The sequence below is a fragment of the Lactuca serriola genome, chromosome 5 (genome assembly GCF_051521515.1).
Source record: "Lactuca serriola cultivar US96UC23 chromosome 5, Lser_US96UC23_V15, whole genome shotgun sequence".
NCBI classification, from domain to species: domain Eukaryota; kingdom Viridiplantae; phylum Streptophyta; class Magnoliopsida; order Asterales; family Asteraceae; genus Lactuca; species Lactuca serriola.
In genome coordinates this window covers 117,657,690-117,669,371 of record NC_136412.1, presented here as the reverse complement: position 1 = coordinate 117,669,371, position 11,682 = coordinate 117,657,690, and the positions used below count along the sequence as shown (strand labels likewise).

At 35.3% G+C, this 11,682-nt stretch overlaps 1 protein-coding gene across 1 annotated transcript; it reads left to right on the top strand.

Moving 5' to 3' along the window:
* Window positions 1-909: 909 nt before the first annotated feature.
* On the top strand, window positions 910-7,470 carry LOC145052885 (glycine dehydrogenase (decarboxylating) A, mitochondrial-like). Its single transcript, XM_079000801.1, has 15 exons — window positions 910-2,286; window positions 2,368-2,613; window positions 2,846-2,923; window positions 2,997-3,097; window positions 3,204-3,399; window positions 3,585-3,710; window positions 4,222-4,407; window positions 4,496-4,609; window positions 4,679-4,831; window positions 4,906-5,094; window positions 5,895-5,972; window positions 6,047-6,172; window positions 6,290-6,388; window positions 6,457-6,574; window positions 7,260-7,470. The coding sequence occupies exons 1-15, from the start codon at window positions 1,081-1,083 to the stop codon at window positions 7,349-7,351; spliced, it is 3,108 nt and encodes a 1,035-aa protein (XP_078856927.1). The 5' UTR covers window positions 910-1,080; the 3' UTR covers window positions 7,352-7,470.
* Window positions 7,471-11,682: the final 4,212 nt, after the last annotated feature.

Sequence of the window (11,682 nt, the reverse complement as noted above, 5' to 3'; positions counted from 1 at the left end):
TTTTAGGACATGAAAACTACTATATATAATGAAAAAAGATCAAAGCATAAATAATTATGTTTCCAACATTTATTTATATATTTTAAGAAATTCTTGTTATTTTGTTATTTTGACGACGATAAGCAAATAATAGCCATTAATAAGAATTAGTTTAAAAAAAATCATCTTTCTTGTTCTTGGTAATTATAATTTACCTTTTCAATTTTGATTGTCGGACTTGGTTGAAGGAGACATTCAAAGGTGAGTTCATCCGATTAATAGTAATTAGAGCATTTTTATCGTAACTTGGTCGAACTAATTGACACATGTTGATCACTCATTCACCGTGTCATCGATGACTTATTTCACTTTTTTTCAAAATAAAGTGACACTTCAACCTACAAAATTATAAATAATATTTTTGGATGTATAATTAGTTAATAAATTTTATTCTATCTATCTATTCTTATAAAATAAAGAGACCATATAAAACATCTGAAAAATTATATGATTTTTTCTCCTATTCATAATTTCCATAAACCAAATACTATTGAATCCTTTATTTTTTCAACTTCTTTAGGAGTTTCATTATAAGCATATTGAAGACTTGCTTACAACTTCATGTGTCACAAAAATATACTTTTCGAAGACAAAAATTACTTTGTGATAATTTGGTGTTTTTTTTGTTCTTTGCAGTTTACCAAGGCTAGTAATTAACTATAAACATTTTGCAATGGATAATCATTAAGTATCGTCCTCTGTTACCATATATAATAAATAATATACTAACATAGATATAAAATTCATTTACTCAAAATAATAAACGAAATACGGCAATAAATGTATAGCTAAGGGATCAAAAACATAATTTCTCTTACCTAGTCCGCAAAAATATAATATAAATATAAAATATGTGCGTATGAGGTCAATAACAACCCCTTATCACCAACCCACTACTACTCATGAAATACTAAAAAACGAACATAGAAACAGAGAGCATTGAAGCTCTTCCTCTTTTTATAATCCACTTCTCTTGAAGTGGGTGTTGTTCATTTGAGCTTGATCCATTCAAGTTCAGTTCGAATTCACCATACACACACAATGGAGCGTGCACGCAGGCTAGCAAACAAAGCCATTCTCAAGCGCCTGGTTTCACAAACCAAGCAAAATTCACCATCCCCTGCGTTGTATTCATCTTCGAGGTATGTTTCCTCGTTATCTCCATACCTTTCTCGTGACAGAAATGTTAGATCAGAAAGAAACTTTCATGGGTTTGTTTCTCAAACTCGATCCATATCCGTCGAAGCTCTGAAACCCAGTGACACTTTCGCACGCCGCCATAACTCCGCCACCCCAGCAGAACAAACCAAAATGGCCGAATTTGTTGGCTTCTCGAGTCTCGATTCACTCATTGACGCCACTGTACCTAAATCGATCCGCCTTAATTCAATGAAGTTCCCCAAATTCGATGAAGGCTTAACCGAATCCCAAATGATTGCACATATGCAAGAATTAGCTTCCAAAAACAGTGTTTATAAGTCGTTTATTGGTATGGGGTATTACAACACATCTGTTCCTCCTGTGATTTTGAGGAACATTATGGAAAACCCTGGTTGGTACACCCAATACACTCCCTACCAGGCTGAAATTGCGCAGGGAAGGCTCGAATCCCTGCTCAATTTCCAAACCATGGTAACGGATCTTACTGGTTTACCCATGTCAAATGCTTCATTACTCGATGAAGGAACCGCAGCTGCAGAAGCCATGGCGATGTGCAATAACATCCAGAAGAATAAGAAGAAAACATTCATCATCGCAAGCAATTGCCACCCACAAACAATCGACATCTGTAAAACCAGAGCAGATGGTTTCGATCTTAAAGTGGTGACATCGGATCTGAAAGATTTCGATTACTCTTCTGGTGACGTTTGTGGAGTTCTGGTTCAGTATCCCGGCACCGAAGGTGAATTATTAGATTACAGCGAATTTGTGAAGAACGCGCACGCTAATGGTGTGAAGGTCGTCATGGCTAGCGATTTGTTGGCTTTGACTATCTTGAAACCTCCTGGTGAATTTGGAGTTGATATTGTGGTGGGTTCGGCTCAAAGATTTGGAGTTCCGATGGGTTATGGAGGTCCTCATGCAGCGTTTCTTGCAACATCACAAGAGTACAAGAGGATGATGCCCGGAAGAATTATTGGTGTCAGTGTCGATTCTACTGGAAAACCTGCTTTACGTATGGCGATGCAGACAAGAGAACAACATATCAGAAGGGATAAAGCTACCAGCAACATTTGTACAGCTCAGGTATCATTTTTCCCAAAATCATACAACTCTGCTTTTTTATTGCATTCGTGTAATTGAACATTTTGTTTTGTTATTATGTAGGCATTGCTTGCGAACATGGCTGCTATGTACAGTATTTATCATGGACCTGAAGGCCTAAAGACCATTGCACAACGGGCCCATGGACTTGCTTCAACATTTGCTGCTGGACTGAGGAAACTTGGGACAGTGGAGGTCCAGGGTCTTCCCTTTTTTGACACTGTGAAGATCAAATGTGCCGATTCAAATGCAATAGCTCAAGAAGCTTACAAAAACAAGATGAATCTTCGGATTGTCGACAAAAACACTGTATGTTTTCAGTAATGTAACTTTGTTTTGTACGTCTTAGTTCCATGTGCTTTTTAATTTTGTTCCATTTTTGTTACCATGGAACAAAATTAGAAGGTATAAATAATATGGACCTAGGATGTTACAAACAAAAGAAAAAGTATGTTGCTATACATTGTGTGTGATCTTAACTCATGAATGTTAGCAACCATGAGTACATTTGTGAAGTTAATTGTAATCTTGTTGCTCTCAGATCACTGTCTCGTTTGATGAAACAACCACCATTGAGGATGTTGATACCTTGTTTAAAGTTTTTGCATCGGGGAAACTGGTGAGTATTGTGTTCTTCTGTTTCTACTGGAAAACAGGTTATAAAGATTGTTGTTGATTGATTGTATTTGTAGGTGACATTCACTGCTGCATCTCTAGCACCAGAAGTTGAGGATGTTATCCCTTCTGGGCTTGTAAGGGAAACTCCATTTATGACACATCCAATTTTTAACTCGTATGTTTCTTTCTTTCTTTCTTACTTTTTTTTAGCTTAACAAGTTTATGGGTTTTAACCCATATGATATCTGACATTTTTAACATTTTGTTTTTGGGTTAACTAGTTTTCACACAGAACATGAGCTACTGAGATACATCAGCAAATTGCAGTCGAAGGATCTTTCATTGTGCCACAGTATGATTCCATTGGGGTCTTGTACAATGAAGCTTAATGCAACTACAGAGATGATGCCCGTCACATGGCCTGCCTTTGCAGATATGCATCCCTTTGCACCTACCGAGCAAGCACAAGGATATCAAGTAATCATGATTTTTAATTTTTTTTTTTTTTTTTTGTCAGCATGGTTGCGTTTGTTACATGGGACACGATTGGACAACCTTTTTGATAATGAGCATATGGAGCCATCTGTGTTGTTGTGTCGTATGTGACAAATGAGGCATATAATAATTTATGATTTAGTATTTTACAACTTTTGTATTTTCAGGAAATGTTCAAGAATTTGGGTGATATGTTGTGTACTGTGACTGGATTTGATTCATTTTCTTTGCAACCAAATGCTGGGGCTGCTGGAGAGTATGCTGGGCTGATGGTTATCCGAGCATATCACATGGTATAATTCAAAATATTTTCGCAGATTATGTCTGGATAAATGATGCTTAATTGTTTTTGGAAGATGATTGACAGCACCCTTAGGGAAATGAAAGCCAAAAATAAAGGGCTAAATTCACTTTCATTTATTTGTTTATTATAGCATCTTACTTTAATTTTTTTCTAAAGACATTGAAAATATACCCATTTGAATGACATTGCTATTATTGGGTGGATTTTTCAAACTACAATGTTAGATGAAGAAATGAATGCTATAGTATTTAAAATAAATTTAAGTAAGCTGCTATTTCTTACAATAAACCCAAATATAATGAGGGAAGCTTTGTAAAAAGTTATGAGTTTCCCGACTTCCTCCATTTTTTTTGTTCTTTCTGCATTAAGTCAAAAAACAACACCCGTATGTTCTTTTTCCATTGAGTGCCAAAAAAGATGAATGATGTGTCTGGACTGTGGAGAAAGTCAAAGACTGTTTCTTTTTAAGGTGTGTTAATGACAATTTTACCCTTGTGTAGGCAAGAGGTGATCATCACCGCAATGTATGCATCATTCCGGTGTCAGCACACGGAACAAATCCAGCAAGTGCTGCTATGTGTGGAATGAAAATCATTACTGTTGGAACCGATGCTAAAGGCAACATCAATATTGAAGAGGTACGAAAGGCTGCTGAGGCAAACAAGGACAAACTATCTGCACTAATGGTATGGTTTTATTTATTTTTTATTCAAAGAAAGGAACATTCATTAATAGTTAAAAAAAAATGTCGGGAATAAAGATTTTCAATTTCAGGTTACGTATCCTTCGACCCATGGAGTTTATGAAGAGGGTATTGATGAAATTTGCAAAATTATTCATGACAATGGAGGTCAGGTTTACATGGATGGAGCAAACATGAACGCACAGGTATTGATGAAATTTGTATATTACGCAAATATTTGAAATTTCATATGATGGTTTTGTTTTGTGTTGCAGGTTGGGCTGACGAGTCCTGGGTGGATCGGTGCTGATGTTTGTCATCTCAACCTTCACAAGACATTTTGCATTCCACATGGGGGAGGTGGTCCAGGAATGGGTCCCATTGGAGTCAAGAAACACTTGGCACCCTACTTGCCTTCCCACCCTGTGGTAAATTTTCAATTTATTTTTTTTCTTAATAAATAATAATCATCAGGGTAGTAATGATGATTATGGTTGCTTAGGTGGCAACAGGAGGGTTGCCAGCCCCTGAAAAGGCTGAGCCGCTTGGCACTATTTCTGCAGCACCTTGGGGTTCCGCACTTATCTTGCCCATATCATACACATATATTGCCATGATGGGATCTCAGGGACTTACAGATGCATCAAAGATAGCCATCTTGAATGCAAACTACATGGCAAAGCGTCTTGAGGTTTCTTTTCTATTATTACTTTCATTTTTTTTTCTTCTAATTAAAGCCTTGTGCTTTCATTTTTTTCTCTTATTAATAATAAATACGTTATACTTTAAAATTATAACTGGGGAACTTGATTTGTATTTGGATGACATTACTGTAATTGGGTAGATTTTTTAAATGTTTTAATAGGAAGAAATATTTGATTGTAGGATGCTATAGTAAACAAATGAATGAAAGTACGATGGTCTTTCTTGCATTTTACCCTTTTTGAAATGGTATATGCGCAACAACTAGGTGAGGGCTAAATGCATGAAACAAACGCTTTCAATTATTTGTGTATTCTAGCATCCTACTTCTATTTATTTCTATTACAACGTTCTACTATTGGGCTTTTTCTTATTAAAACATTGCACTGTAAAATATCTAGCAAGTAATAGCATTCTACTTTTGTTTTTTTTTTTTCTTATGGAGACCATATTTTGAAATATCTCACCCAATTACAGCAGTGAAAGTTGCATTGTATTTGGATGACATAGCTATAGTTGGATAGATTTTCCAATTTATAGGAAGAAATCAAAGTAGTATTGTATCATAAAGAAATCAACAAAAGTACATTGGTATTTCTTGCATTTAACCCTTTTTGACCAGGTAAAGGGGTGCAACATTCACCCTTTGTACCAAAATAAAATAAAAATTGTTATTGTAGTACTCTCATGAAACATATGAGTTGTGATGGGATGTGGTGCATTAATGTTGTTATGACTAAATGGTGCTACATGTGAAACTAAATGGTTTTCCTTTTGGATTATTTTCAGAGTCACTACCCGATTCTTTTCCGTGGTGTTAATGGGACTGTTGCCCATGAATTTATTGTTGATTTGAGACCCTTAAAGGTAACAACTAACCTGTTAAATTCTAGAAAAAAGATATTATCACAAGTTTAACTCTTTTGTGTTTGATAATTTAGACAACAGCAGGAATAGAGCCAGAAGATGTTGCTAAACGTTTGATAGATTATGGATTTCATGGTCCAACAATGTCATGGCCAGTTCCTGGGACGCTAATGATTGAACCTACTGAAAGCGAAAGCAAGGTACGTATCTTCATATTCGTGTCTTTTTTTCTTCCCCCATTAACTTATCTATATCAGTATTATATCACTAGCTTTTGTGGCAACAGTAAGTAACATATTTATATTCTGAAAGTGCAGGCAGAGTTGGACAGGTTTTGTGATGCTTTAATCTCTATTAGAGAGGAAATAGCAGAAATCGAGAAAGGAAAAGTTGATATCAACAACAATGTTATCAAGGTATTTATTTTATCATGATTTTACTTATTAGTATTAAATTTATATTGAAATAAAAATGGGATTGACAGGGAGCCCCTCATCCCCTCCAAGTGCTGATGGCGGACAAGTGGACAAAACCCTACTCTCGCGAATATGCAGCCTTCCCTGCTCCTTGGCTTCGTGCTGCCAAGTTCTGGCCAACTACATGTACGTCTCCTCTCCTCTCCTCTCTCTTATACTAACACTAAAATATCAAAACATACATCTATAAATAAAGGACTAAATGCAAGAAATAACAATATGCTTTCACTTATTGTTTATTATTATAGCATCTTGTTTTCATTTTTATATATATATATATATATATATATATATATATATATATATATATATATATATATATATATATATATATATATATATATTTCTATTTTTTTTTCTTATTAAGGTTTTGTAATTTGAATATCAACCCGATTATAGCTTTGTACAATAAACTTTTTTTTCTTATACATTGTACTTAAAAAAATCTACTCAATTATAACAATAAAAGTTTCAAAATTGCTTTCATCTGTAGATTTTTATGAAGTTCATTGTTGTAAGTGGAAGAAGTGATAGTAGGATCCTATAATAAAAGAATATCTGAAAGTAGATTGTTATTTCTTGCTTTATCCCTAAACACCTAAACTAAAAGATTAATTTTGGTGCTGAATTAATATATAATTCGTGCAAATCCACAACACCAATCCCAATTAAAGGACTTGGCCCATTAATGAAGTAAAAACTTTACGTATAAAGTAAGAAGTTTATTTCTTTTCCGTCTGTGGGACCAACATATCCTGTGTGTTTCATTATTACCAATAATGGATAATGGATATTGGTTTTATGGTAACAGGCCGTGTAGATAACGTGTATGGTGATCGGAACCTCATTTGTACCCTTCAGCCACCACACGAGGAGGAAGAGAAGGCCGCAGCCACCGCTTAAGCAATCTTCTTTCTTCCAAAACAAATTGGCTTTAAATTATTACCTTCTTTTGTTCTGTAGGTTGTTGTATATACAAATTCCATATTTATCCACTATTACATATGCCACTTTCCATATTATTCGTATATTCATGGTCTATGATGATTTCTTAAGGCCAATAAAATATAAACGTAATAAGAAACACACAACATAATGATATTGTGTAATTTGGCCACGGAAGCTAACAAAATAGATATCCAACAGTTGAGATGTTTAAGACTGAACAGTGTGGGCAACGCCCACTTCCGTTTTCGTGACATGGCGCTGGAAAAACGGCGTGGTAACGACAGCACACCACCCCAGCCACTCGTTTTTGTGCGTTACGTTACGTTACGTTATTGGCCGTGGTCACGGTAACGAAGGGCAACGGGAGTTTTTGTACGTTGTTGCAGGTCCAAAAATGGTGAGTTACCCAACATGCGCGTACATCATGGTAACAACGAAGAAGACAATAACTTTTCGGTTTGGACAATTTTGTCCCCTCAATATCCACATTTTTATGAGTTTAATCCTTAGCAAAACTTGTTTTATAAATCTGATTTGACTAAACTGCACAAATGGTCCCTGTGGTTTGTTTAAAATTGTCACTTCGGTCCAAAAAGGTTTGGACTAGCACCAGAGGTCTAAAATTTTTATTTTGTTATTTGTTTGTTCCAATGTGTTTTGATTTTTTTTCAAAATGACAAATTTTCCCCTGTTAATATGATTTTTTTTTCTTATTTGTTTTTTTTTTATTTTAGATTTAAAAAAATAAAAAATAAAAATAAATCTCTCTCTCTCTCTCTCTCTCTCATATCTTAGTGTGTGTTTACTGTGTGAACACAAATCCATGACAATCCTCCTCCCCCAAATCCACCATAATGTCTTTAACTTGAAACCCACCTTTAAACTCTCACTTGCTGGAGCATTCATTAGAGTCGGAGGAGACGACATCAAACCAAGATCCGGGGAGGTCACCAGATGACTTTCTGAGAGATATAGGAGAGACAATCATCGTATGGCAGCTCAAACGATTTTTCATATCCACCTCCATTTAGGGTTTCAATCGCCTGTATCTCTGAAATTACTTGAAGATAAATGTTTTTCAATAGATCAAGTACTTAAATCTGTTAAACCTAAACATAAACATGCTTGAGGTGTGGTAAGAGGGCTATCAGCACAGCCATGGCCGTTGAATACCACCACGCGCCACCCTCTCTTTATTGCTCTCACCAGCATATGCCATGCAAATTCATCTTGGCTTCCTCTCGACAAACCAAGCTGCAAAATTAGTACACAATGAATGGTGGCTTTGCATTTTAAAAGTTGAATTTCAAGAGGGGGAAATGTGGACTGACAATTAAGAGTAGGATATGGGAGGTTTCTGGCAAGTTGCGGGCATCACCGGAGACCCAATCGAGGGTGACAGAAGGAGTCACGAGCTCCACCAATGTCACAACTAGCATTTTTGCTAAAAATTCTATTCCTCTGTAACCATTCAACTATTGTAAATAATATGCTCTAGGTAAATCTCACTTAATGCTCATATATATTCATCAGTTATGTTCATCAAAGAGACTAAAAACCCTAAAAATCCTGGTTTAAGTCCATATTGGACTAGGAGTTCCTTATTGGGCCTAACGGACCAATAAGCACCCAACTCAACTTTATTGGACTTATAAGCCCTAATTGGATCCTAATTGGACCTAATTCATAAATCCAAAACATTTTGGACCATTTGGGTCTAGAATGATTCATTCTAACCCTAATGGGCCTAATTGGGCCATAACAAATCCAATTAACCTTAGTGAGCCATAAGCCCATTCTTTTATTCTAATTGGGCCGTGAATGCTTCCAAGGGCCCAATGGGCCGAAATATTCTATGTTTAGGATCCAAATATCCTAGCTAAGGTTAATGGGCTCAAACTACTCCATCTCTTCTTCTTGGCCCAAAATCTCGGCCCAAGTATAAAAAAAGAAAAGAAAAATAAAGAGAATTATGGGAGGGTTGACTTTGGAGGTGCCACCTCCATTTTGTTCATCATACATCCATGCAAGAACCACCATGTTGTTGGATTAGTGTCTAAGCCCGTAACTATATTTGGTAAGTATTTGACCCGGTTGTGCATGATCCTTTTGGGTTGCCTTCACCGGAGCAACATGATAGGATGATTTATAAATAAAGAGTTTATTATGATTTATTAATATATTATATGATTAATATATTAAAAGAGACATCATATAGTTTAATTAATATTAGACAAGAATTAATTAAGAATTAATTTTGTGGCTAAAAGAGATTAATTAAATAAAGGGGACTAGAACTGTAAATTGTGTGATAGTTGGTTTTTGGGCTGTGGATCCTTATGGATCATGGGGTGGACGAAAATAAGGTGTGTGGACTCCTTGAATTCGTCCAAGCCCTAATCTAGAAGGATCCTTGGACTGCTTAAGGCCTAAATCCAATTAGGGTTTCAGACTGTAACCCTAGCCGCTCAAGTATTAAAGGACCCCGGGGCTACAGAAATCGGCTACCAAAAACCCTAAGGAGTTCCTAAAGCCGATTTTGTGATGACAACCTCTCTCCATATCATCCTCTTGCTTCTTGGTGTTTGTAAGCCATTAGAGGAGTAACAATTGTGACTCTAAGCTCTAAGGATAACAAGATTAAAGTTTTCCAAGAAAGAGGTAATCATCTAGATCTACTTTGTAATATTAATTTCGAATTATATATCATAGATCTAGGGTTTGCAAGTCTTGGATGAAAAGCATGTTCATTAGAGAAACCTAGATCCAAGCATTAGGGTTTATTTGTGCACATAGGAATGTTCTTATGGCTCAAACCCATAAGTGGTATCAGAGCCTAGGCTTGGCTTCTCTTGAATTTGATGCTTTGTGTTTTGATTCTTGCTTAAAATCGATTTTTCTTGCTCTCTGCTTGATGAACTCGGCGAGTCCCATTGTGGACTCGACGAGTAGGATGAACTCGACGAGTCCATATGGGGACTCGGCGAGTCGGGGTGTCAGACATGGGGAATTTCGGGATTTCTTGTTGTTTTGCTTAAGGATAATTGCCTAAATTGTTTTAGCCTAATAAAATTCGAATTTTATTACCTTTTTATCAATATCCTCATCAAAACAAAAGATAATTACCAATTTTTTAAATAATAATTTCCTTATTTGATAATACTTGATTATTTAAATTAATTGTTGAATTATCCTGCAAGTAATATTGACTAGGTCAAATTTAGATAATTATTAAATTAAATGTTTAATTGAAAAAATTATTTGCTATTTGATCTTTGTATTTTGAAAAGGTTCAAAACTTGCCCTCAAGTTTTGAAATTTAAATTTTATGATTAAAATGTTTAATTTGAACTATTTAAATTTCAAACCCTAGAATTTTACAAGTTTAAAATTCAACCTTATACTTTATAATATTATAAGATATATATATATATATATATATATATATATATATATATATATATATATATATATATATATATATATATATAAAACTTAAAATGCTAGTCTTATCTTTAGTAGGCCCCATTCACGAAACCGATCTATTAGGGGGTATAAAATTATGGCCTATAAAATGGTCATTTAATGGATGTCCACTCTCACCCACCGCTTCCTTGATTGGTGGATGGTCGTTAGCCGAATGGGTAGGATAGGGCAAACCCTTTCTCATTAATAAGAATAATGAATCTATATAAAGTAAATATACGTTTTTACAAAATTCCCAATCTTAGTTACTTTAGGCAAAGTGAATTGATGCAATCCCATGAAATTACACTTGGTACCCTTGCTAAGAAGTTAGTGGAGCGTGTGTGGTTAACCAGTACACTAATTGGTTCTAAGCAAAGGTGGCAAAAGGTGACTCATTGTTTGTCATAGTTCGATGGAGCATGTATGGTTAACCGGCACATCGAATAGGTGACTGTAACAATGAGGGCACCATGTACATTTGCATGGTTATTCACTCCCGCTTTGTGATCCTCGGCATCCCAGTCACAAACTTGAGGGGCATATCGAGATTGAAACATGCCATTGAAAAGTTCAATGAATCTCAAAGGAATCTAGGAGTTTTCAATACATTTAAAACTTAATCTTCTTTTCGTTTTTCATGATGGAGAATTAGTGAATCGTCATTCACTTACCTTCAAATTATTTGCATGTTAGATTACGACATCCCTTTTCTAATATGTAAATAATGTTGTTGGATCCTAGCCCTAATTTCTTATTGTGGGTGTTTAATTAGGGATTCATTTCTAATCAAGCTTTGTTCTTTTCTTCAGATGTCGAAC